Consider the following 26120-nt stretch of genomic DNA (forward strand, 5'->3'; position numbering starts at 1 on the left):
ACAAGTGAGGATCTCTTCAAGCTTAAAAGACCTTGATTTCATTTTACTAGGACTAGATACTTTTTTCTTTTATTTTCTTAAAATTTTTCCAGGCATATTTAAATTTTTTCTAATCTTTAAAGTAACTAAAACAGTCGATGAAAGCATCCCGATTTATCACCAAGTGATCTCACTTCCCTTTCAAGTACTTAAGTTGTACATTGATTTTGTTCTAAAAGGAATTATTTGAATAAGCCAGCGAAGTACTCAATCATTTAATATAGATAATTGTAATTGGCCAGAGTGTTAGCGAAATAATAAATATGTAGATGCCAATTCAGTTTCGATTAGATACTGCGGTTTTTACGTGGTTTATATCAGAAATGGTTTTGTTCTTGATTTATCTGGTGACATGTGTGAAAATGAAAGTTTTTCTATCGATTTTCGCGGTTTTAGGACCGATGATAGACTTAAGTAAAGGTGAGTTTCCAGCTGAAATATGTGAGTTCCTAAGAATACATATGGGATTTGAAACTAATGCTGTCCGTCCTGCAATTTTTCTTTCGCTTTATTTGTCCAATATTTGAGATGACTTCTTTTGCGATCCTATAGCCGTTAAATAATAAAAAACCCGGAATGCAAAAAAAGTTATATTTATCAATCTTGATCGATTTACATTAACTTACTATTAGCTATTTGATATTACACCTAGCCTGCGAACAACCTCCCTTTGGACTAAACCTTTCTCACTGCTTTAAGCTGGTCTCTTCGACATTCCACGACAAAAATATATTTCCAGGAAACTTTATCTGGAAATTTGCCCTCTCATTTTTGCCATCAATCTCTGCTTATCTACAATTCTTCGGCAATTGAATAATTCTCTGATGTTCAGACGTTCATGAACAGAACACTCTTAATGTGTTAAAGAAGTATTTGTTTATTTTATAATATTTATAATACAGGGTGGAACAGCCAAATGGAATAAATTCAATATCTACAAACTTCGACATATGTGAAAAAAATTTTGAAACACGTTAATTTTAGATTCTGAAATTACATCCTGTAACGTAAAAATTTCATCCCTAAATTTAACCCCCTTTGCGTGACAATTGCAACCCTCAAATTTTTAATTTGGAAGTGTCGATTTGTTATACCTCAGTTAATATTGTTTTCATTCTCTATTTAAAACTGCTATGGTTTTAAACGTTATTGCAAAGAATAATAGAAAAAATAGAAATTCATGTAAGTGACGACCGTCTATACAATAAACTTAAAACTTAATAACTAATATCATTTCGTTACTGATAATGTAATAAAATAATAAAACAAATAAATCTCAATCTTCCATGAGCTTTTTAAACTACACGCCCCGAACCTCTTGGCAGTATCCTAATCGTAAATAAAAACGTCTTCTAACATTAATCAACATCTGAGGGGTAATTGATTTAATCGCAAACATGATTTCTCTTTTTAAGTCAGCTAAATCGCGTGGTTTAGTTTTGCACACCATTCTCTTCACGTATCCCCATAATAAAAAGTCTAATGGACTAAGATCACGTGAGCGTGCTGGCCATTTTAGCGATCCTTGCTTCCCTATCCATCCATTTGAAAAAGTTGAGTCGAGGTACATTGAGATTGATTTGCTTTGTTATTTTATTAGACTATCAATAACGAGTAGGTGTAAGTGGTACTAATTAATAAGGATTCCGGTCGTTGTAGGGAATTTCGTCAATAGTATGAATTTATTTTTTTCCTATTATTCTTTTAAATAAAGTATAAAACCGTAGCAATTTTGAATAGAGAATGAAAAGACCTTTCAAATGAGGCATCGCAAACCCACACTTTCAATCTAAAAATTTGGAGGTTGCAATTGTTACACATTTAGGGATAAAATTTTTATCTAACAGGATGTAATTTCAGAATCTAAAATTGATTGAAATGTACAGGTATTCCATTTATTCCATTTAGGTGTTCGAGCCGGTATTTATAATTATGTTATATAATATTGAAAGATAATATTTATTTATTTTAGGTTTGGACACGTGTTTTGTAGACAGCCAAAAGACTTTTTACTCCACAGACGTATTTCAGGGAGATATATTCAATCAGGCAGTACAGAATGGAAGTAAGTAGTAACTGATTTTTATTGTTCTCAAAACATAGATATACTTGAGAGAGATGTTACGGACCAAGTTATTAATGTTTGGCCACATTTAGAAGAGAGATGATGAAAAAGATTGTAATATTGGAAATGGGGGAAAAGAAGAAGAATATTTTGCTTTAAGTTCCTAAAATGAAATTTTATTAGACATTAATAAAACGAAGATTTAAATCATAAAACTTGTAGCGGATTGGACCTTCGTCGCTTCGCCTTCCACACTTTTTTACCTACTGAATGTATTTTAAAAATGGTAACTCAGTTGTTGTGGCAACGATTTTTACAAGTTTTTCTTTTCTTTGTAAGTTTATTATATATGTATATCTTTATAGGTATATAATACGTTAAGGAAATTAAGGTGTTCAGTTATGTCAATTAAAAATGCCGGATCCCACAACCATATGGGACTTGAAAGTTCTGGAACTGGCCTTAATTTTTCTAATTTCACTTCGTAACTTAAAAAATTGTTTTATTCTGCCGCTCAACTATCGCATTTCAGCATGGTCCAATAAATCGTCATATACAGGTACAAAATGTACAAAAAAACTGTCTATGATCGAGTCCAGCTATTCTTATAAAATTTACCAAAGAAACGAGCATAAACATCAGGTGCATTAAATTGAATATTTTTCCACATAAAGCCTGTTAATTGAACATTTACGATATGATTTTTTACGGCATTAATATTTAATATAATGAATAATTGTGAATTTTTTCATAATCAATTTGCTCGCGGGCCGCTTGGACCAGTGTCCAGGGCCGGACTTGGCCCGCGAACCACAGTGATCCGGTCTAGGAGGAATCAATTATCAATATTCTCTTTCAGCCGAATTCAAAAATTTCAACATCACTAAAAACACTGCCGGATTCGATGATACGGAACTGATGTCCTATTTCAATTTTACTGTAGCAAATAATTCCCTTGTCATGTCAACAACGGATTCCTACAAAAATTTTGCAAAATTGGCCTACGCTAATGAAGATGTAGCTGTAATATCACTTACGATTGTTTTAAGTTGTAATGGACACTCTAATGATGAGGTCAGCTTTGGATTTAATGTTTTTTATGTATGAATAATGCTTTTTTTATTCCATATTTAGTTCATGTCGATTATAATAGCCGACTCCCTTTCGCATCTACCGGAATTTGACCAAAGTTCTTATAACTATACGGTGGCAATGCCCATTATGCCCTCCCTTGATATCACCTACTACGGGACTAAAATCGAAGTTTCCGAGGACAATTTTTCAAACAAAGACATGACATTTTCAATTGATCCAGATGATTTTACAATCGACTCTGCCGAAGTAAAGGATAAAGTTTTTAAGGCATCCTTCAGCGCCAATAAGGTACTGCAGTTCACTGACAGTCAAGCTTACACCTTAACAGCAACCGTAAGAATACCCGCACTCCATCAGATCCATTAGCTCTAATCGTCGATTATTGCAGAACTCCGCAGGAAACTCTTCTTCAGTTACTTTAACCATTTATGCGGATGAAGATTCTGGTTTAGACAGTCCTCTCTTCCAAAAAGCTCATTACTCGTTTGAGTACTCAGACGGAGCTTTAAAGCCCAAAGACGGAGTGATTAAAGTCAATTCTATCAAATTGAATGAATCAAACTATGACGTCGAAGGAGGTAATATGATTGTGATGCTTCCTCCAATTGAGCTTAGTGTGAGATTATTTTGATAGGCAACAAAGAAAACTTCAACTTGACTTTCAACGGTAGTACTGGGGAATTTACTCTGAATTTGGCGAACTCCTTACCTTCAACTTTGAAAGGCCGAATTGTGCTCGACTTAAAGTATACCACAGACGCATCAACCAGTACTGTGCTGCTGATTAACATTGCAGAAGTGGTACCAACGTTCTCCAGCGGCTACTACGAAGGAACTTACAACCCAGACTCAAATACCATAGAATGGGATGCCAACCCAAATGTTTCTGAAGCTGTTAGCCTCACCATAGATGAGAGTATGCAATTATAGTCCGAATGTTGAATTAATTATAGAAAAAGAAGTTTTTTTTTCCAGGTGTAAAAACCCTCTTCACAATCGACCAAACCGACTACACGATCACCCCTTCAAGCAAATTGACTGCAGACAACTTTGACGACAATGGGAACATAATTTTCACCCTAACAGCCCTTTCTTCCACCGACAACGAAGCTGAAGCTGTGGTGGTTATTTCCCTGCAAAGCACCGCCGAAGCTCAGCTGCAATTCGAAGATTCCTACTACGAAGCTTCATATGATGCAAACTCAAAAGTGACTTTAAATTCACAATTTAAATTCAAGGATTTGACTAACTTTACTGGTATTAAAATCTCTGTAGACGCACGTAAGTTTAATACCTAATCAACTATGATTTACTGCTAATTAGCAATATCCCCAATTAAGCTTATAACGACAACTTCAGTATCGAGTTGAAGGATAATAAGTGGACAGTAAAAGTTGTTGGGGAGTTAAGTAAGGATGTCTTGAACGATAACACTCAGTTATTGGTTCCGATTACTGCTACCAAGAGTGGATTGGATGGGTCAGCAAAGACAGTTTTATTGCTGGATTTGCCTGAAAAGGTGCTGATTCAATTTTCTGAGTTGTACTACACTGGAACCTATCTGCAAGACGATAAAAAGGATTCTGTGCATTTAGATACAGCAATTGAGATCACTGGGGCTGATGGAGAAGATGTCGTTTTCATTGTAGAGGGTAAGTGATCATTTTCAAACTGAGACACTATTACATTTAAACACCAACACATCATCATTATTTCAAAAAGTTGTTCACAAGGATGTGTCAAGTGGTTTTTAATGGAAGAAAAATAATACTTTGGGTCAACGTCCGGGGGGCCACGGTCCGACTCTATTTTCAATGTGAGTTTATTTGACTTGAAATCAAATCAATCTAGATTCTGAACGAGGTGAATTTAAAAATACTTTGAAATTCAAAAATTGGATTAAAATAAACAACAAAATGATAATATTGTATTCTAACACTGTTAAGGAGTCGCTTACATGGTTTATACTCCTTTACAAAAACTCAATCACAGCACGCTCCTAATCTTCAACCAATATGGCAATTTGAGGGAATGTAAGAGAACCTTCTTTATAAAAAAACAACCCATGAACCCCGTGAAATATCAGTGGCGAAGTTTTATTCTAACTATTGTTATAAATTTCCGAAAAGCACCGTATTAAATGGTGGAAAAGCACCGTACTGATGAGCACATGATAGCATCTACGCCTCTGCTTTCATTGTGAATTTTCTTTTCGAAAATTGTTAAATTTTCCTAAAAAATCTGTTAACTCTTTCGACTTTCCATGGAAAACGTCAAATTGAAAAACTTAGAAACGCGTAAATTATGCAGCCAAACCTGGATTTTCCGAGCTGACATACTTATGCCCAATTGCAACACTTCAGGTTAAATTTCATGTGCGGTTTAACTGGAGATTTTGACAGGTGACATGAACCATACGTCAAATCTTAAATTTAAGTTAGGGTGTAAAACTATACGAGGCTTCTTCAAAAATAAGTTACGATACTATTTAAAGAAATCTCTCGTTTCTAGACCAAAGTAGCAGTTTTTTGCAACACCTCTAGAAAGAGAAAATACACAACCTGAAATGAAATACTTCACAGAAAACTCACTTGACATGATAAAATCACTGTGTACACTCATGATCATTGGCAAACAAAAACATCACAACATGGCAGCTTTACATGTCGAACACAATACAATTCATCACTACACACAGTTAAAGACTCGTTTTTCAACCGTTGCGGTAAAACCTATTGAAAAATCAGTCCAAAAGATCTAATACTCGTATAACTTCATATATCTCCTTTCTAGGCTATGAGAAGTATTTGAATTTGTCCTGCAGCTCGGACACTTGCCAAATAGACGTAATAAAAAAGATCGATGACTCCATTTTGACCAATGCAAGTCACTTGACTATACCCATAACAGCCACTTATGAAGACTTAAAGAGCCAGACGGTTTTAATTCTGGATTTGCCAGTTACGAACGGAAGTGATGCGCAAATTGAATTCAAAAACGTCCACTATTCTGCGCAGTACATTGTTGATTCTAAAACGGGCAAAGACAGTGTTGACTTAAATGACGGACCGATTGAATTTGTCAACACTGATAAGTTATCCGTAACCTTCGAATTTGAAGCAGGTAATTTCTCATGCCATTTTAAAGGATGTTTAATACGTATCTCCGGTTTTAGACTACAAAGACAATTTTGATCTAACATGTAATGTTAAGACTTCGTCGTGCGAAATTTCTGTTATAAAGAAACTCGATAATTCCACGTTAGCAAAATCTGGTCCCTTGATCATCACGGTAACTGCTTCCACTTCGCAAGAGAAATTGACCAGTCAAACGGTTCTGGTTCTGGATTTGCCTTCGGATGAACACACTGATGCGCAAATTGAGTTCAAAAACGTCCATTATTCTGCGCAGTACGTCGTTGATTCCAAAACGGGCAAAGACAGTGTCGATTTAAATGACGGACCGATTGAATTTGACAATGTTGATAATTTATCCGTAATTTTCGATTTTGGAGCAGGTAATTGCTGATGCCATTTTAAGAGATTTTTAATAAGAAATCTCCGGTTTTAGATTACAAAGACAACTTTGATCTAACATGCAGTGTTGAGACTTCTTCATGTGAAATTTCTGTTACAAAGAAACTCGATAATTCCACATTAGCAAAATCTGGTCCATTGATCATCACGATAACTGCTTCCGCTTCGCAAGAAAAATTGACCAGTCAAACGGTTTTGGTTTTGGATTTGCCTTCAGATGAACACACTGATGCGCAAATTGAATTCAAACATGTCCATTATTCTGCGCAGTACATTGTTGATTCCAAAACGGGCAAAGACAGTGTTGATTTAAATGACGGACCGGTTGAATTTGTCAACGCCGATAATTTATCCGTAACTTTCGATTTTGAAGCAGGTAATTTCTTGTGCCATTTTAAGAGATCTTTAATAAGAAATCTCCGGTTTTAGATTACAAAGACAACTTCGATCTAATATGTGATGTTGAGACTTCTTCGTGCGAAATTTCTGTTACGAAGAACCTGAATAATTTCACATTAGCAAAATCTGGTCCATTGATCATCACAATAACTGCTTCCGCTTCGCAAGAGAAATTGACCAGTCAAACGGTTCTGGTTCTGGATTTGCCAGTTACAAATGGAAGTGATGCGCAAATAGAGTTCAAAAACGTTCATTATTCTGCGCAGTACAATGTTGATTCAAAAACGGGCAAAGACAGTGTTGCTTTAAATGACGGACCGATTAAATTTGAAAACAATGGTGATTTACCAGTAAGTTTCGACTTTGAAGGAGGTAATGATTTGATTAGTTCAATGCAATATTAATAAAAAAATCAACAATTCCAGACTTCAAAGACAACTTTAAACTTTCGTGCAATAGTGAAACTTCAGAATGTGCGCCTTCTGTTATAAAAAATTTAGAAAGCTCAGTTTTGGCCATAAAAAGTCAACTGACAATAACGATAACAGCTTCAACTTCGGCAAACGCACTGACCAGCCAAACTGTCCTTATTCTGGATCTCCCTACCACTGATGACCCTGATGCGCAGCTTACGTTCGAAAATATGCATTATGCTGCGCAGTATATCGTGGATCCGGAAACTGACAAAGCAAGTGTAAATTTAACAGAAAATCCAATCAAGCTTAATGTAGTCGGAGACCTAGATGTTTATTACGAATTTGAAGGTGCTGGGCATCAATCGTTCAATAATTTTCATCATAAACTCGTTGTTTTTGCAGATTTCAGTGACAATTTCAATTTATCTTGCATCGAATCTACTTGTAATGTAATCGTTACAAAGGAGCTAGAAAATGCCACTCTGGCAAGTTTTAGTCAGTTAATTATCACAGTAACAGCTGCAGCTTCAGCAGGCCAAATAACAAGTCGTACGGTGCTGATTTTGGACTTGCCAGCTTCTGACGCAGATGATGCGCAGATTGAGTTTGAAAAGACGCATTATGCTGCGCAGTATGTTTTGGAGTCAGGCAAATATGTTGTGAAATTAACTGAAGGAGATATAAAACTCAACAATACAGATAACTTAAAAGTTGACATAGAGCTTGAAGGTAATAACTGTCCTTATATATATTTTCAACAAAAGACTTCTTGAATCATTTTTGTAGATTACAACAAAAATTTTGAGCTGAAGTTGGATAAAGATTCCTCTTCATATTATATAGAAGTTATGAAGGAATTGTCCGATATCAATTCGACCCAGCTAATTTTGACCATTACAGCGACCGCTAATAGTGGTCAATTAACCGCTCACACAGTTATCATACTAGATCTCCCAATCACGGAAAACACTATATCCTTCAAGGAAAGCTATTACTCTGCTTATTATATCCCTAACTCCCTAAAACTCGCAGACACAATCGTCCTAAAGAGCGAAGATTTCTCAAATTTGCAATTTTCGTTTGAAGACTACGATGATAACTTTGAGGTTGAACCCTTATCTAAAGAAGGTCAATATAATGTAAAGATGAAAGATCAACTGAGTCAATCCGTCTTGGAGAAAGCTACAGAGATTTACGTAGTTCTCGTAGCCACTGATAGTAAGTCTAAACTTGAGGCCTCAACAGTTTTGGTCATTAAGCTGCCTTTGTACTTGAACTACGTTTTCGAAGTCGATCATTATGATGCTGAGTATTTGAAAGATGAGTCCTCTGACTTAGATAAAGTAAACGTGAATCAGAAGATTAAGATCGTAAACCCTGATTTTACTCAGTTGAGTGTTCTTGGTAAGTTTGACACATCTCGTTAACAACTAGAAAATAAATTCAAATTTTAATTCAATTTCTTTCATCTGTAGGATATGAGGAGAACTTCTCGACATCCTGCAACTCTACCACTTTAGAGTGCTCTCTTAGTCTCAAAAGCAACCTCAACTCTAGTTCTTTAAGTGCAAACGAGCTTTTCTTAACTCTGGTGGCCTCCACAATAGATCAATTTAGCACAGGGAGATCCATTCTTCTGCTGAAGCTCCCAGTTAAGAACTCTAGCTTTGAGTTTGAGGAACAACTCTACCAAGCCAATTATAACATTCAAAGCTCAGAGGATGAGTTAGGGACCATATCGCTGGTAGATGCCATTTCTTTAAAAGGAGCCTATGCTACTGACATCTCTATAGTGTGTGATAGTGAGTCTCCAGATTTTCTACATCAGTTTTCTAGACCGTGAGTTTTCCTAGAGTATTTCGAATACTTCAAATTTGAGCTCGCTGCAACAGGCTGGGAATTGCAGCTTCAAAAGAACATCGAGGCTAAAGTTTTGTCTGGACAATCTCAACTGATCACCTCACTCACGGCCTCAAATTCTGAGTCAACTTCATTTGCGAAGGCAGCCTTTATCGTTAATTTTCCAAATGAGACATCGGTAGCTTTCAATAAGTTGCAATATTTCGGAGACTACATCAGTGGAGACTCTCCGAATGTTACTATGGAGGACAATATCGTCGTCTCAGATCCTGAGAATAGTCAGATAGCTTTGCAATGTAGGTCTCGAATTTTATCAATTATTATTGACAAAATCGTTATATATTTCTCCTTTAGCCTTCTCCGAGATTTTCGAAGTGATACAGAAGAAAACCAGCTGGATAATCCAACTCAAATCCAAGATAAATAGTACAATTCTGAGCCAATACTCAGAACTTACCACCGACATGAGCATTAGGAAGGTTGGGGTATCTTACGGGAGAGCTGTTTTGACAATAAGGCTGCCTGAACTGAGTTTTTCCAAAGAGATATATTCAGCCAGTTACGTTGTTGACGATGAAGATGTAGCGAATATTGAAGTGGAGTCAATTAAAATTGTTGATGTTGATGAGGACTATGTCGAAGTTTCTTTGTTAGGTAAGATCCAGTCTTAATCGGCATTTAGAAGAGCAAAATACGATTACATTTCAGATTATTCTGACTACTTTAAAATCACCCTAAAATCGGGTGTTTGCACGGTATCCCTGGCTAAGCCCCTGCCTTCAGAAATAACCCATAAATATGGTACTTTGGTGTCCAATTTGGTAGCCAGTCGTAAATCAGATAGCAGAACATTGGCCACTTCCACCCTCGTAATTGCATTACCAGATGCGGAATCTACGGACGTTCCAAAATTCTCCAGTTTTTCCTACTATGGAGAATACATAAACTCTGATACACCAACTGTTGAGCTGGAGCAGTCCATCGAGTTGGCCTATGATAACAAGGCGGTCGTCGAGTCCGTTAAAATCGACAATTGTAAATATCGTTTGAGTTTTACTTGAATCATCCTCAGTTCAACCTCATTAAATCATTCGATTCGTGCTCTGAAAACAAATATAACCACATCACATAATGTTTCAGCTTCTGGCTACTATGCCTCAAACTTCGAGGTCAAGAAGAAAGACCATAACACCTACATCGTTGAGGTCGTAGAGCCTCTGGCTCAAAAGACTTTGAACACATTAACAACTGTGGTTCTCACGTTGGTGGCAAACTCCACTCAAAGTAAGCTTAAAGAGGATTCTCAGTGCTATGTAAAACAATGTTAATGCTATCTTAGACTCGCAGGATTATGCTGCCTTAGTCATAGTTCTCCCAAAGAGCGTGAGAAATTCTTCAGTCCAAGTGGAGGATCAGGAGATTTTGTTCAGCGGCACGTATGATGATGGGGACTTTTCGTCACCTAAAATCAGCTTGGAGTTTGCAAATAGCACTAAAGATAGTGACGTTGCAGTGGCCATAACAAACGGTATAAGTATTTTGTCCTTACATGCTTATACGTTCATTTTCGGTTGCCTGGATGAAAGATGAGGCATGATAAATTCACTAGTGCGGTAAACGAGTACGCAGGGATATACAGGGTGTTTCTTAATGTCGTGCTAATATTTCACGGTGTGATTCCTCAGGTCACTTTATGAAGAGAAGTTCATGTGCTCGCAGCGACCCAAATTTTTAATTACAGGGCGTTGAAATTTTTCTTTTCAAAATCGTTATTTTTAAATTTCTCAGAAAGTACTTTAGACGTTGCTTCCAGTTTTGATACACGTTGGCAGGTAATGAAATCCTGTATTTTAGTAAAGGGTATTCTATTTGTTTGGTATTGGGGTAGGTATTCTATTGCTCAACCACTGGCGTGCCTATACGCGTGTCTTCCGATATTATTTACGAAGCAAGCGGTACGCCACTGACGTTTTTTCGCGGTAATACTTTTTTTTATTAGGCTGGCCGATTCTACATGAAAATGTCTCTAATAATAAATTAAAAATATATAATGTTTAATATAAAATAATAACTTATAATAAACTCTTAAAATAAACAAATTAATTAAAGCGCTTTTTATTGTTTTAATCGACAACAGCTCATCTAACGAGAAAAGCGTGAGAGATCTTCTTCATGTAGAATTGGCCGACGTAATTAAAAAAGAGATTCCCGTGAAAAAATGTCAATAGTGTACCACTTGTTTTGAAAATAACATCGAAAGGCATATATGCAGGCACGCCACTGGTCGAGCAATAGAATGACTTTTCTTTTTAAAATACGGGGTGTTATGTTCTATTAACTCGCACCAAAATTAAAAGGAATATCTAAAGCTCCTTCTCAGAAATTTAAAAATAAAGATTTGAAAAGAAGAAACACCCTGTATATGACTATACACGGGTATAATACATATCCACTTTTTTTACATTACATTTTGCTACGTAAAATTTGTCAAATACAAATGGGGTACATTCCGAGATCACTTGCGAGTGAAAGTTACTCGCACCCTCACCTTCATAATGCCTTGTTTCGCTCATTTATAATGTAATGTATTCGTTCGGTAAAATACCTACACATTCAATTCTAGATGTCGGTATTAACAACAAATATTTCCACTCCTCCTATTCATCGTCAAAGAAATTATTGACCATCCAAATAGACCCTCTCTCCGATGATTTAGTCTCCGATATCTCGGTAATTCCATTGAAATTGGCCATCACCGACAGAAGCACGCAGGACACAATCTTCGCGGTACTGAACGTGAAAATTACCAATTGTAAATGTTTTCTTCATGCTTAATTCAAGAAAGCCTTCAGCGGATTTATTTGCAGCAAATTCTGGAGGTGTCACCACTGACACCCACCCTAATCTGGGACTTATAGTGGCAGTATCAATTTTAGCTGGATTGTTGGTTTTGTTGCTCGTAGCTGCGTTTATCTACTGGTTTTACAAAATCAGGTAAAGTAACTTCAATATCAACAAAGGAATGCCATTTTATGTTCGGTATAATGTAGGAAGGCTAATAAATCAGCAACGATCGTTGAAGAACCTAAGCCAGCAAGCAAAACCTCATTGTTTACGAAGAACGAAACAAAAAAGTCTCATGGAAGGTAAATCAATGATATCGCATATTATTAAGTTACACCTTTTTGCAGCCTTTCCAGCGCATCATTAAGAAGACCCACAGGCCTAGGAATAGGGGTAGTAGACTCAATATCTGAGGACACCTCAACTGATGGGGTAGACGAAACTCCAGAAGATTCTCTAGAAGTAGAGCGTAAAGTGGCATTCGATGATAACGTTGAAAAAATCGATATTGACGACGAAGCTCAAGGGTAAAATTCCTTTAGATTTAACACGGGATAAGTCAGCAGCACTTTCTTTTACTGCAGATTTCAAAGTGTGGCGAATCGCCGCCCAACAAAATTCGTTTTTGGCTACCCTCTAGAATCCGATCTTTTCAACAACACTTCAGATGATAGAAGGGAATCTTCGGACTACAACGTCGACATTCCAGAAGAACAAAAAATACCGCTAGATCTACCCGAAAAGAAAAGCGTCGCTTTTGACGAGAACATTGAAAGAATGGATATTGACCCTGTTGAAGAGGATGATAGCGACGATGAGGAAGAAGGGGAGGAGGACCAGGAACCTACGCAGCATAGTAGCGAAGCTGAGCAGCACGTTACAGATGAGGAGAAGCTGCCCAGTCAAATATTTAAAGAGATATTCTGATATTAGTTGTTAGTGCTATAGGACGTTGTACATAATAAATTTTGTATATACATATTTTAGGTCTGATGTCACCTGTTGGGTTGTAAATTAATAAATGTAAATTAATAATTATTGAGGTTTTATTCTGAGGAAAGTTACGTCATTATAGCAATTTTATTATAACAAGAGATAAAAATGAGGCATTAGATGTGCACAGCATCGGGATATGAGGCAATGCTCCGGAATTGCGATAACGATAAATCCTCACAATATACATGAAAAAAAAGCAGCATATTCAAGATGAAAAATGAATTAAGAAATGAGAAGAGCATAGAATACACTTTTATGATATAGAAATGCAAGAGAAACCTGAATCAAACTGTTAATAATGCAGACAAGAATACGAGATGATCTCTAGTGAAAACCTTCAAATACTGCACATCGACGTAGTAAAAACACACATTGCATGCAGATTAAATACTCAACTAATGACTCTTCAATCATATAATCAAATTTAACAATTAATATCAAACAGGAGTTCATTATGGAAACTGAAATACAGAGATGCAAAATTTAGTTTTTCGTCTTAATTTGACTGTAATTGTCCATTATTTTCTGAAAAATTCGAGTGTCGCTCTTGCCAATGGCAAATGAACAGTTTAAGTTGAGTTTTGTAGTTTAGCTTTAAGCTTAATTTTCAATGAGGTGGCGCCTATCGGGAGTATGCTTTCTAATAAGAAGTAAGAATCTGATAAACAATATACAGGGTGTTAGGAAAATAATTTTCGTAAATGTAACCAATGACCAGAACATAATTTTGAACAAAAAAATTCCTCACAACAGGGGTCGAAAAAATAATTGTTTAAAAAAAAAAAAATGTTAAAGTTGGTAACCGAAAAGCTATGAGAGGCTTTAAAATTTGAATAAAATGTGGAAAAACGTACTTGACAAATGTTGATTGTTTGACAAAAAAATTTTAAATTATTCGACAATAATATTGCTAAAATCAATTGAAAACTTAATTAATAAGTTAAGGGGAAAAATGAACGTAAGCGGCAACGCCGCACTGAGCGTGACTGAGGAAGAGGAGTTTGTTTTTGTTTTGATTGTTTTTTATGGTTCTTATCAGTGTTGCTCGCCCACTTTGCAGGTGAAGCGATAAGACGTTGGAATGTGCAGTAAACAAGTAAACCTAGTACCTCACCAGTACATGAGTTTTTGGTTTATGGAGACAAAGTCCTGAAGAAGCTGGGCGCATTTACGGTAATCGCTATCCAGAAAGAAAACTTCCAGCTCGACAAGAATTTCTGGATGCAGGTAGCGTTATTCCTCCATATCAAGGACGAGGTGGACAGTGAGAACTCAGTCCTGAAGCCAAAGAACGAATTCGAAACCTTGTTCAAGAGAGTTCAATAAGGAGCTCCCGAAGTGCAGCATGCGTGGACTCAAATGGTGAACATTTCAAACAATAATGTAGCAAAAAAATCATAAATTTTTGTTTTTGTTTGTTGATGTGACTAATATAAAATGTGTGACGTAACATGATATGCTAATTAAATATAATAACAATAATTTAAAGGTAAATGACTCTTCCAAATAATAAAATGAGAATGACATAATTTTTAAATTTCATGAATTTAGTGCATTTTGTTCATTGTTAATTTGTACTGCAAAACCTACCAGAACCTAAAAACCGTATAAAAAAGCATCCCAAAGCAACCCACTTTATAGGGCTACTTAGGTGGGTATGGAAATAAGATAAGTACGACGTCACGTTACCAATTCCACAAGATGTTTTGATTTTCCGGGGAAGCATATAAGTATTTACCCCCCTTGTAAGAAACTTTTTTTGTTCAAAATGATGTTTTTAATCACATTTTCGAAAGTTATTTCTCTAACATCCTGTTGTATATTGAATACTTAACACGCGTAATTTATTGAGAACGAGACTCTTTCTTGATAATGGCGAAAGAACCGAAATAAGGTAATAAACTTTACTTTTTCAAGAGTGCCACCTATGGGGTTTCAATACAATTACTCTTCAAATTTCTACTCGACCACCATCTAGAGGAACGCGTGCTTAACTAGTAATTTAGTTAGCAAACTATTGTAATAAAAAGTGGCTGTGACTATTGGCAAATTCAGTATATAAATTGTTGATGTTGAAAGTAATAAATTATCGTCAACTAAGGACGGTTACAATTAAAATTATTATATTTCATACTTCGTTTCATGTCTATTCTACCGGTATTTTCTTTGTGACAAGAAGGTAATGGACAGATCGCGTTTTAAAACAATTAGGAACTTAAATTTCATTAGTAAATTGAATTGCGTAACCTGTCTGAACTGAAACAACAAATATAACACTTTAAAACTAAAAGTTGCATCATTTCTGCACGTATGCTGAACACTTGTCCCTTAACATGAAACTCCAAACACCAAAAATCGAATTGCCTCTGATGTAAGGATTCAAGCAACAAAATCCTTAAATAATACAAATTTGCCAAACAAGCAACTGTTTAATGCATATTGCTGAATCAACGCTGCCAATACGTATCGTTACGCAGTTCACAAGTAACCATCGCACCAGATAGACGATAAGATATTCCACTCTTAACCATTAATAATTACTGATGATGTTCATCCGATCAATTACCGACCTAATTTTGCTTCGAGGCTTTTTCATTTTCAATTTATTTAAATTGTTCAATTATACTAGTGCGCGATGTGTTTAAGAACATCGTTTTTCCAGTTTCGGCAGTTGTGAATCAACCATGGCGCAGAAAGTCGGCCAACTCCTGAATTTTCTCAACAGGACCAACGGAAGTTCGTTGCGAAATAACGAACCTCAAATCGGGTTTAAATTGAGTTTTAGTGAGAAATTGGGAATTTTAAATGTTAAAGTTATTGGAGCTAAGCACTTGCCAGCCGACTACGGTTTATCCAAAGTTCGCGGATATCTTGTTAAGGTGAGATCCCACTTCAGGTACGCTTCCTCTCAGTCAGATGATTAGAAAAAATTCCTTACCATCCTAATTAATTTCATGGAAGTGTTATCTGATGAAGATAACGATAAAGGAAAACGTCACGAGATCAAGTATAGTCTCCATATAGCACAAAAGGGATTAAATAAGCCGATTGTGCTTCAATTAACCAACATCATGAGCTTTTGGTTTACAAACAATTATTAAGCGTTTATTTAATTTCTAAAGTAGGCACCAACGAATAAAGTGGAGCAATCTCAAGTTGCTGTGCTAGCAACCTTTGTACAGGGTATGCCAAACATCCAATAACACGATGTTTATGCACAATATGGTTTTACGATTTCTGAATTTACATTCCTGCTCATTAAGTGTTTATGTTAAATGGAATACTCATAAAGATTAATGACCGAGTTCTAAAAATGGCTATTTTACGTATATGTTTTAGGTGACGGTATTTCCCATTAAAAAAAAATTCGAGACTAAAATTGTAAAAGATAGCTGGCCTACATTTAACGAGGAGTTTGCTTTCAACCTAAATGGGACAGACAAAAGCTCTGAAGCCCACTTAAAGGGGTTGTTTGTCTCCTTCACAATTTACGCCACTTTAGATGAACAATCAGAAGAGGAGAAGAGCTCCAAGACTGCAAGAAAAAGTGTCATAAAAAGATTCTTCTCCTTCGACGAGAATAGTGATTTTTTAAGAAAGAATACGCATAGGACTTTTAGTAGAAGAAGCCTTAGGTCGGTACTTTACAGCCAAACAAATCCACTGTTAAAAATTATTATTTTATGTAGAAACTCGATGAAAGACACAAGAACCATAGGCGCAGTCACCTATAATGTGGATCCTAAAAATTTCGTTCAACAAATTAGCAATAGCGTAATAAGTACCCCAGATGTGTGGAGGAGTATCAAGGAAATTACTAGTGGTATTCAGACTCAGCCTGTAAGTCTATTATCCAATTTACATGCATAAATAGCCAATAAATAACGCTTTATGAACTTTTTCCTTAATGTAGAGAGAGGGCAAAAAGGGCAGTGTGGAACTGACCTTGCAGTATGCCCTCAGCGAGGATGGCACTAATGACGTAGTCGAGGTCACTGTAACCAAGTTTCGATGTAGTTTGCAGACTATGCAAGAACACGAAAGAGTTGGAGGTAAAAAGATTTTATATTTTTTAAATAAATCCTTGCAACTCTCTTATTTACTAATACGAGAGCTTCTTATTGACCGATACATCGCAGTACCAGCAATATTCGCTTTTTAGGTCAACTTTATATAAAAATCCAAGCTTTCGAGAGCAGCGACGTGATCCAAAAGAAAAAAAGCGATCGTTTCGATCCCACGATAAGTCTCAAATTAGAAGCGAATTCGGCCACTTTGAGGGCCACAATAAACAGTTTCATGTTGAATCATGTTAAAATAGTGGTGCGACTAATGGCTAAGAACATATTAGGAAAAAAGACTTTATTGGGGATAATCGAAATAGATAAGAACGAGCCGTTTTGGAAAGAAATTGTGGCACATCCCGGGGTGCCAGTGACGAAAATGGTAAATTTCGAGTGATTTTTCAGTGAATTCTTCGTTAAGATGCCATTCACAGTGATATTTCAGAATAACTCTGTTTATAGATATGTAATAAAATTGCTTATTTTTAAAAAATTATATTTTATTAGTTTATAGATAGAAATATTATTCAAAGATTAAAATACACATAGATGAAGGACATCTATTATATACATAATAATATATAGCTTATAACATCTTATGATAACAATAATCTCCACTTCATAGAGAAACAATGTTCAACGTTTTATGAACTTAAAACAAAGCCAAAAAAAGGATCGAAATTTAATTAATCATTATTTTCCACATTCTTTATGAACAAAAAAAAATGTTTACAACCTTTATTATCATATCATTTTTATGGAAACAAATTTCTTAATGCCTCTTTTTGAGTTGGTTGAATCTCTTCGTAAGATCATCGAAATCGATCTCATCATCATCTTTATTTCCATTGGCGGATCCAGCAGGAGGTAGATCAGGCACAGACGGTAGATCCGGTAAATTAAAATCGTTGTTTAACTTTGTTCTGGGTTGGGGTTTCGGCTTATGGTCTGTGTTCTGGAAAGTTCCAGATAAGGAATTCTGTTTAATTGACTGTTCGCTAAATGCTGCAGATTATTTGAATATACATGTAGGAGGCTAATTTCAATGAATACCAGAAAAAAGATGTTAGAGAGCAAGAGGCTAAAAGCCAAGTTGTATGAGGCCGTTAATCAGATTAATACACGAAAATACGAATAAATGAAAGCATGGAACATGAGAATTTGAAATACAATTAAAATTTTAATAGATAACTTTATAATGTCATGGGATAAATCCAGAAAATTACTTAGAACCAATCAGAAATCCAATGTTTCTCTTACTGATAATGATGTGTGTGAATTTTGATTGATTTAAAGATACTTCAGTTTCTAGATATAATGCAAACATACTGAAATGAAACATTAAATGCGATATATACCTAAATACATTATTAGCAACATCATAAACATGAAATCAGAATTAAACTCTCAGTAGGGAGTATCAGTCGAATTAGAGGGAAAGGAATGGGAAAAGAACATTTTAGAGCAAGCACCGAACGCATATGAATAAATCAATTTGGGAGAAAGACTACTTTTACATCCTGTCATAATAAATATACGTAGCTCTATGCCAGCCAAAATTCAAGATCCTTAAAAGGTAGGGTGCGGGTATATTGCGGCCATGCTGAAGCAGAACTGAGACGGTATAATATGAGGAGGGATTATATTGGGTATAATCCATCTCTGCCCGGCGATTTGAAGAAAGGTAAGGCTTTTAAAGACCAATTAACCTTCTTATCCACTACGACTTTCCTCACAGTGGCGTAGCCTATGAGACTTTTTCTAGACAGTGCCATTAGTAGATTATCGTTATTTTTTAAGTATTATTTACAATACAAACAATAAAGCAATCCTATAAAGTCTCCGAAAGACAAATCTCAATATGATAAAAGCAATTTTATGGTTAAATAATGATATTTAGCAATACACAGCAATACCTTTAAACATTGTAAACAAAGGAAATTGACGTATTTATTGCTGTAAACCTGCAACACAACAGACCTAAAAGCACTAAATTGTACATTCGTACCTTCTCAATATTATCATCAACTGCACTTTCCCCAGAACTAGAATTAGATCCGTTACCCTATGATCAAGAGAAAAGTTGTTAAATTGCATCATAATGAATATAAAAAGTCATTAATACAAAGATTTCCTATTTTTTTATTGCGATTCACGATTTTAGTAAAAATGTGAATGCTCCAGTGAATTGAAATAAATCCATAACATACACATGCTCAAATTAAGAAAAACAAAAATCCTGCAAAATAAGCAATTACCTTGTTAACATCTGGAAACACCATGCTATAAGTAGGCAAATTATCCTAGAAATAATAATAAAGACTAAATAAACTAAACACTACAAACAAGTGCTTTTGAAATAGCTAATTAACACTGTAGCATTCCAAATTCACATTTGAAGCCAAACACCTTTGAAATTCAATTTTACACTTACTAAATAGTCCGTATTGGATTCTTTATGCTCATCTGGTGGGATGTTGTAGTTGAATGATGGTGGAGGTGCAGATGGGCCTCCAGATTTTTCAGGAACGAGATTCTAAGAAAAACCCTTTCCAGCAACTACTTTTGAAATGAATCAACTAAACTTACAGGGTAAAATGCAGAGGAATCTACATTTGGGGGATATGGGGGTTGGGGGAACCCAACAAAACCTGGAGGCTGTGGCAATCCCCCATTAGCACCCCCTCCACCTAAATTGTTTCTGTCAGAAAACAAATCTATCAACAAGGCATCACTTCCTAATAAATATTTTATCATAAATAAAAAAATTTCAGAAGAGAAATCTGATCAGACCTTTTTCCATAGCCATAATCTGTGGGTCAGGCTCATAAGGGATATTAAACACCTTGGCAATTTCTATCACATATTTTTCAACCAAAATTTTAGGTGGGCTTTGAATGGAAAGCTTATGTTTTAACTTGGGGCTTATAGTGTCAACAGATTCAATGCGACAAGCTTCTGCATAGGGCTGCCCATATTTGGCTGTCAGGAAATCGGCTATAACCTTGATTTCTTGTATATCTGATTGTAATCTAGGAGCCACCCATATAATACTAGAAACTGCCTCTGCAATTCCTTCATCGAGTTCTTTCATGTTTTGTATAAGGCCAAAACGAGCCAATAGGAGATCGCAGTACATCTCAACAATCTCCAGGGCCTCCACAAAGTAATCTTCCCTAATTATTTAACACTTTAAAAATTTAGATTCTCTAGGGTATAACAATCTTACCTGATAATGAATTCGACTCGAATTTTCCCTCTTTCAATTTTACCAGCACTGATATATTCCGCAATTTCTCTTCGAGACTTCTCAGTGAGTTCCGACTTCTTTTTTTCCAGTAATTTAAGGCGGGTAATGGCCAATCGAAGGTTAGTCTTCAGTTTTGTATAATTGGGCCCGCTGGAAAACATTTTATTTGCGCTTCAGACGTTGTTGAACACTAAATAACGAATAATTGGGCAAATTAGTAATACTTGTTTATCAAGAAATGAGTCATGTTTAATAAAAATTATATTATTGTCAAAATCAGCTGATCGGTTTCAAGGTAGTTGATTGAGTCTAATTTTAGCTATGACTCTAAACCAGGTCTATCCTTTCTGTTGCATGCACATAGACAAAGATGAATACAATTAGTAAACAGAGACATCTATTATCGTGGGCGTTAATGTTCCTGACTACTATTATTTATTTAAGGTTAGGTATTTAAAACAGGTCCAAAATATGTAAATATGCAAGAAAATTCACAATAAATTAACAAATACCTTCGAAACTACGCCAAAAATTACAAACAACACTCAACAAAATTAAATGAACAACGCCTTTAAACCCTTCTTTCAGAAAATTCTTAGTATGTTCCACCCCAAAAAGGTAAGGAAGTAATCCTTAAACCAATTGCATTTACCCCTTTTCTGTAAGAACTACCCCTTTCAGTCTCAAATAATGAAAAATTTGGCAGTTTTCGATTTTGACCACACGGTCATTGACGATAATTCCGATACTGCAGTAATGACACTCATAGATAAAAGCAAATTCTCTCCTGAATTGCAAAAGCTACGCAAAGCTGAAGGCTGGACAGCTTTTATGCAAGGAGTGTTTCAAGTCCTCCATGAGAATGGCATTACTAAAGTGGAAATTTCTGAACTAGTAAGGAAAATCCCTGAGGTCAGGGGCATGAAAAGTTTGATAAGCAAACTTTATGAGGATCTTAGTTATGATGTGATAATTATTAGTGATTCAAATACATATTTCATAGATCTATGGCTGCGAGCCAATAATTTGTCTTCAAAAGTGCTTAAAGTGTTTTCAAACCCTGCAGAGTTTGATGAGAGCGGTCTTTTAAAGATTGAGATGTATCACTTGCAAGAATCTTGCAAGCTGAGTACTAAAAATATGTGCAAGGGAATGATTATGGAGGATTTTATCAAAGAACAGAGCAGAAAGGGAATTGTTTATAATAGTGTGGCATATGTTGGAGATGGGTACAATGACTTGTGCCCAATTTTGAGGCTCAATTCCAAGGGACTGGCTTGCTGTAGAGAGAAATATAAATGTGTAGATATGGTCAGGAGAGTCAAAAATGGGAACTGTATTGATGATAAAGATCAGACGATATATTTCATCAATGCTGAACTGTGTGCTTGGGAAAGTGGTGATGATATTTTGGAGTATGTGGGAAGGTTGTGCAATTAATCCTTGTGTGTGTTAAAGGGTTCAAATAATAGAATAATTTATATGAAATAATGTACTGAAGTTTGTTTTTAGATGAACTTTTCATTTTTTACTCAATCAAGTCAATAAAATTTGTTGCATTTAAACATTCTCAATGCCCTAACACAAACATCATGATTTTATTAACACAATTAAGTATAGTAAGATAGAACAAGTAGAGGTTCAAAAGCAGAGTTTTGTAGGACCTTATAATCGGATCCCCTGTTGAGCTGAAAAAAATTGTTATAATATATTAAAAGTATTTATGTTTGCAAACGTAAATTTGATTGTTTCAGTATAAGCCAATAAAAATATATTGAAATTGGTATAAATCAACACAGCTGTATTAAGGTACTTGAAGAAAGTAAGCTTGCTTGATAAAATGGTTACGTAATTAGAGTTCTAATCCTGAAAAGGTGTTTCAACACCTACAACAATTAAGCTACCCGGCGCCTTGCAAGTAACAAGGTATACTCTGTTATCCCAAAATCAGTTGTGTTAGTAACAGAATCATTTTTTGTCTGAATCAGTCAAACCACAGTCAATCATCTTAGGTATCTATTAGATTTGAATTTTTTTAAGTTTAAAAAAATGTTTAAATTCATTTTGAATGAGTGATAACATAATTAGTATTCTTGATTTTATGGTGAATGTAAATTGTGGAGCAACAATTCAATTATTAAATCGAGAAAAGGAGCTATTTGCCGAAATGCGCTTTTGACTAACTCTTTGAGAATTCCGCTAAGGTTGTTAGGGGTTTTTCAACTACTTTCATAGTTGCTGGAGCTTTCGCGGTTAATTGCTTTCAGATTTTTATTTTAAATTGACTAACATTTTGATTGTGTAAGTTAAAGACATTAATTTTTTCCACAACCATTTACGACAGTAAATATAACTAACAGAAATAGGGATAAGTCAATTTTTTTGAAAACAGATTTTATTGCATAATTCTGTTTAGTAAAATGTCGTTTATTTTTGGTTCAAGCAAGAGATTAAAATATTTGAAACGTAGCTAATTACAGAAGATAAACACATACTCCCCTATGTTTGTTGTTGTAAAAAAGGGATACACCTCGGCGTTTGTCCCGTTATTTTTTTTTTTTGTTATTGTCTAGAATAGGACGTCCTCCTCTTGTACCTTCCGTTTTTATAATCAGTAATAAAATAGGTTCTAACAAATTTGTCACGTGTTCATGTGTTTCTTTCTACGCATTTGTTGCGGCGACCGGCGTGTTTTGCTTGCTCAATTATTTTTTATAACCATCAGAAGATAGTTTTCTGTTGTTTTGTTGGGTTTTATAATGAATGACAATACATTTGTTCACTCCCCTATATAAAAATTAAAGAAAATAGGAAGATGTGATTGTTTTTCACTTATTCTCCTTTTGCACCATTGATTTAGTGACACATTGGAATAACAAAAAATGCTTAACATGCGTCGTTTTTGCACCAAATACTTATTTGTAGGAACTTTATCAAACCTATTATACTTTATGAGCTCTATCTTATATCAATACTATATTATTTGAGCTCAGATGGACTTTTATATCACATAACGTAACAATAAAACATTTCAAATGCTTTTAGCATCTCCTGTAAAATTAGGTATTTAGCATATATTCCCTTTTTGTACCAGAGTCTTCACATTCGATCGCGGAATGGTAAAGTTAAAATGATTGTGAAACATCGATGGTCTATGATTATGAAAAACACAGTGTACATAATCCGCAAGAAAGCCTCTTAACGCACTTACCGTGATTGCCACCTTCGCCTGTGGCTTGTCTACAACATTTCACGTTCAGACGTTAAGAGTTACTTTCTTCGCTCGTTATGTAAATAACAATTAAATGCTGAGTAAAGCTGTGGATTATTGAGGAAACAATAAAACGATATATGTGTAATAATGTATATTATCTTTCAAGTACATTGGCACCTAAATATTAGTAGCCATCTTTTATCCAATGCCGTTACAGGCTTATTTACACTGTTTTGTTCCATATTATCTCCAATTGAGTAATAATCAGTTAAAGTGATTGGTGTCCATACATTAAATTACAATAATTAAGTTTAGAAAAATTCCAAAAATTATTACTAAAAACATTTACAAAGGGGTGTTTTTGATAATTGCAGCTTTTAGTGCTCTAGTTATTGGTATTAAAACTGAACAATTGTGCCTGACATCTGAACAAATAAAGAGATGCTATAATGTACATGGTGTGGATAAAAGTCTTAGTTCTTTGGCAACATTTTTCCCTCACGATTCTGATTACTGTTAGTTCCATTCCTGGTCAAGTACTAAATGAATTTGAACTGAAAATGGTCAATTTTTTGAGCAACAATAAATTGCTTGTTTTATGTTGGCAATTTGGAAGAAAACTTATTTGTAGGTATTCCTTGAAAGTGCTCGTCTTATGCATTAATAATAATTATTGTGTTTCGTGAGTATTTTAGGTCAACAACTGCAAGTGCTTTTCAACACATAAGTGACAGTTTGACGCTCTACAAAAACTATACAATAAGATTTTTTGACTAGTGGATTAACAGATTGTATGACCAGTACCGCATTCATTATATCATTGTTCCATATAAATCAAACGGCCTAGTCATTGTAAATTATTATCACTTTGTTACTATCAATACAAATTACCTATAGAAATATGAAAAATAACGGCCGCTTTATTGACTAGAATCAGAAAAATAAATGCGCAACATTTTTACTCAAAACCGTAGTGAATCGACACATACATATAAATTTTAAGCCTTTAAAATTGGGCATACCAACACCTAACATTGAATAATAATTAGAAAAATCAACAATCCACTCATGATATGGGGTTTAAGTCGCTTTGGTTTTATTCGCCAAATTCTTGGCAAAATCCAAATAAAATCAAACAACGATTCAACATTCGATTTGCTCCTTAACGGCACTAGGTCACAGAATGTCTGTTTCGTATACTTTTTTCTGCCCTTCCATGATGGGACCTGGATTGTCAGGCCCATTAGGTTTATCTTCGTTATTTATCTGTTGCGAATTTCCGTTGGTGCTAGGGATGTTCGTTAAGGAGCCTGTGATCTGCGAAGTTGTCATTTGCAGCCCCATTTTCTGCAGCAAATTCGACTCGCTTCCTGTTTTCTTCAGAAGCTGATCGGAGGTAGGAGGCACGATCGTTAAGGCGTTGGTACCCCTCTGCAGTTGCTGCAACCTCGCATATTGTTCCTGCAGAGCCTTTTGTTTGCGAAGCAATTCCTGGTGTCTCTGCTCTAGCTCTTCTTTCCTGGTCTTCGATGAAGTCTGCGAATTCACACTTTCGCAGCTGCTTGAAGCCGAGACAGCTTCGCTATCGCTACTTGAAGGTAGCTGCAAACTGGATCCCACATTCCTAGGCAGAGTCTGTGACTTATCCGCATCTTTCAAGCTGGACCTAGTAGGGGCGTTTCTTTTCAGCGTGTGCAACCCCAAATTCTGGGTGGCTTGTTCGAACTGAGACATAGGCTTCACGTTAGGGGATGTGGGGGAGGCTAATGGAGACCTGGAGCTCGTCCTTGGAGGAGGAGGCGGAGGGATCCTCTTACCCGCTACGTGCTGCAGGAGTTCTGCATTTCTCTCTGGAAGAGGAGGTTTAGCAGCACCGACACTTTTATTGGTTTGTAATGGTTGAATGGGGGGACTATTGTCGGTATCAGAACCGCTAGGATAAGAGTGCAAACGTCTCAGACTCCCAGTCGCAGTGCTGACTGTTAGATTATTGGCTGGTAGAAAAGAGGCCGAGTCCATACTGCCCTTACGCCCTATTTCAGAGATCTGGGGAGGGCGAATGCCCTTGGCGGGGATAGCGGGTGGCTCCGAACTATCAGAGGATGAATGATGCGGTTTGGAGAAGGTCTGGAGTTCGTCTAGCAAAGCGTCGAGCGCGTTCTCCGCACGGTGGGTGGCGCTGTCGTCGGAGGGGCATTCTCCCCCGATGAGGAGCGACCCCACGCGTGGACCGGTAGGGGGCTAGAATAGGAGAATCGCGTTAAATGGAAGGTGAAACCGAAAATAAGTCCTTATCAGCCTTTAGTTTGGTGTTGAGGCTTTCTTTGATTTGAACTGAAGGC

General features: G+C 35.8%; 5 protein-coding genes across 20 annotated transcripts in view; 3 read left to right on the forward strand and 2 right to left on the reverse strand.

The window, feature by feature from the left end:
• The first annotated feature begins 309 nt into the window (after positions 1–309).
• LOC136418089 (uncharacterized) lies at positions 310–13289 on the forward strand. The gene is made up of 26 exons (XM_066404018.1): positions 310–459; positions 2012–2104; positions 2964–3178; positions 3239–3532; positions 3588–3777; positions 3834–4115; positions 4175–4480; positions 4540–4851; positions 5993–6322; positions 6375–6716; positions 6770–7111; positions 7165–7506; positions 7560–7898; positions 7953–8279; positions 8337–8954; positions 9026–9352; positions 9404–9706; positions 9765–10064; positions 10119–10445; positions 10551–10694; positions 10750–10938; positions 12034–12222; positions 12278–12404; positions 12461–12556; positions 12602–12781; positions 12839–13289. The coding sequence occupies exons 1-26, from the start codon at positions 363–365 to the stop codon at positions 13179–13181; spliced, it is 6954 nt and encodes a 2317-aa protein (XP_066260115.1). The 5' UTR covers positions 310–362; the 3' UTR covers positions 13182–13289.
• Positions 13290–15735: 2446 nt separating this feature from the next.
• Positions 15736–17741, forward strand: LOC136418102 (uncharacterized). The gene is made up of 5 exons (XM_066404053.1): positions 15736–16129; positions 16590–16885; positions 16940–17090; positions 17164–17302; positions 17413–17741. The coding sequence occupies exons 1-5, from the start codon at positions 15935–15937 to the stop codon at positions 17709–17711; spliced, it is 1080 nt and encodes a 359-aa protein (XP_066260150.1). The 5' UTR covers positions 15736–15934; the 3' UTR covers positions 17712–17741.
• Positions 17742–18032: 291 nt separating this feature from the next.
• Positions 18033–20838, reverse strand: Ist1 (IST1-like protein). Of its 4 annotated transcripts, XM_066404048.1 has the most exons (7): positions 20544–20838; positions 20108–20490; positions 19904–20052; positions 19749–19850; positions 19573–19617; positions 19323–19379; positions 18033–18269 (listed from the first exon to the last, which is right to left on the reverse strand). In XM_066404048.1, the coding sequence occupies exons 1-7, from the start codon at positions 20723–20725 to the stop codon at positions 18087–18089; spliced, it is 1101 nt and encodes a 366-aa protein (XP_066260145.1). In that variant the 5' UTR covers positions 20726–20838; the 3' UTR covers positions 18033–18086. The 4 variants fall into 4 exon arrangements, with proteins under 4 accessions (XP_066260145.1, XP_066260147.1, XP_066260148.1 ...); XM_066404050.1 differs by lacking the exon at positions 19573–19617; XM_066404051.1 differs by lacking the exon at positions 19323–19379.
• A 208-nt stretch (positions 20839–21046) lies between these two features.
• Positions 21047–22216, forward strand: LOC136418106 (pyridoxal phosphate phosphatase PHOSPHO2-like). The gene is made up of 2 exons (XM_066404057.1): positions 21047–21182; positions 21246–22216. The coding sequence occupies exons 1-2, from the start codon at positions 21123–21125 to the stop codon at positions 22002–22004; spliced, it is 819 nt and encodes a 272-aa protein (XP_066260154.1). The 5' UTR covers positions 21047–21122; the 3' UTR covers positions 22005–22216.
• Positions 22217–23914: 1698 nt separating this feature from the next.
• The window catches only part of LOC136418091 (coiled-coil domain-containing protein AGAP005037), a 90500-nt gene continuing 88294 nt past the window's right edge, over positions 23915–26120 (reverse strand). For all 13 annotated transcript variants that reach the window (XM_066404028.1, XM_066404025.1, XM_066404023.1 and 10 more), the window contains one exon: positions 23915–26019. In XM_066404028.1, the coding sequence (XP_066260125.1) occupies positions 24955–26019 (1065 nt within the window). In that variant the 3' untranslated portion in view covers positions 23915–24954. The remainder of the gene's footprint in view (positions 26020–26120) is intronic.

The sequence above is a fragment of the Euwallacea similis genome, chromosome 32 (genome assembly GCF_039881205.1).
Source record: "Euwallacea similis isolate ESF13 chromosome 32, ESF131.1, whole genome shotgun sequence".
NCBI classification, from domain to species: Eukaryota; Metazoa; Arthropoda; class Insecta; order Coleoptera; family Curculionidae; genus Euwallacea; species Euwallacea similis.

Bases quoted from the DNA above. Each gene is read 5' to 3' on its own strand.
- Ist1 (XM_066404048.1), bottom strand. From the start codon at position 20,725: ATGTTTTCCAGCGGGCCCAATTATACAAAACTGAAGACTAACCTTCGA. The intron at 20,053-20,107 runs GTCTGATCAGAT...AATATTTATTAG, and splicing joins GATTATGGCTATGGAAAAAG to GAAGTGATGCCTTGTTGATA. The intron at 19,851-19,903 runs GTAAGTTTAGTT...GGTTTTTCTTAG, and splicing joins ATTCCTCTGCATTTTACCCT to AATCTCGTTCCTGAAAAATC.
- LOC136418089 (XM_066404018.1), top strand. From the start codon at position 363: ATGGTTTTGTTCTTGATTTATCTGGTGACATGTGTGAAAATGAAAGTT. The intron at 8,280-8,336 runs GTAATAACTGTC...TCATTTTTGTAG, and splicing joins AGTTGACATAGAGCTTGAAG to ATTACAACAAAAATTTTGAG. The intron at 10,695-10,749 runs GTAAGCTTAAAG...ATGCTATCTTAG, and splicing joins GGTGGCAAACTCCACTCAAA to ACTCGCAGGATTATGCTGCC.
- LOC136418106 (XM_066404057.1), top strand. From the start codon at position 21,123: ATGAACAACGCCTTTAAACCCTTCTTTCAGAAAATTCTTAGTATGTTC. The intron at 21,183-21,245 runs GTAAGGAAGTAA...TACCCCTTTCAG, and splicing joins GTATGTTCCACCCCAAAAAG to TCTCAAATAATGAAAAATTT.
- LOC136418102 (XM_066404053.1), top strand. From the start codon at position 15,935: ATGGCGCAGAAAGTCGGCCAACTCCTGAATTTTCTCAACAGGACCAAC. The intron at 16,886-16,939 runs GTCGGTACTTTA...TATTTTATGTAG, and splicing joins TTTAGTAGAAGAAGCCTTAG to AAACTCGATGAAAGACACAA. The intron at 17,303-17,412 runs GTAAAAAGATTT...TTCGCTTTTTAG, and splicing joins AGAACACGAAAGAGTTGGAG to GTCAACTTTATATAAAAATC.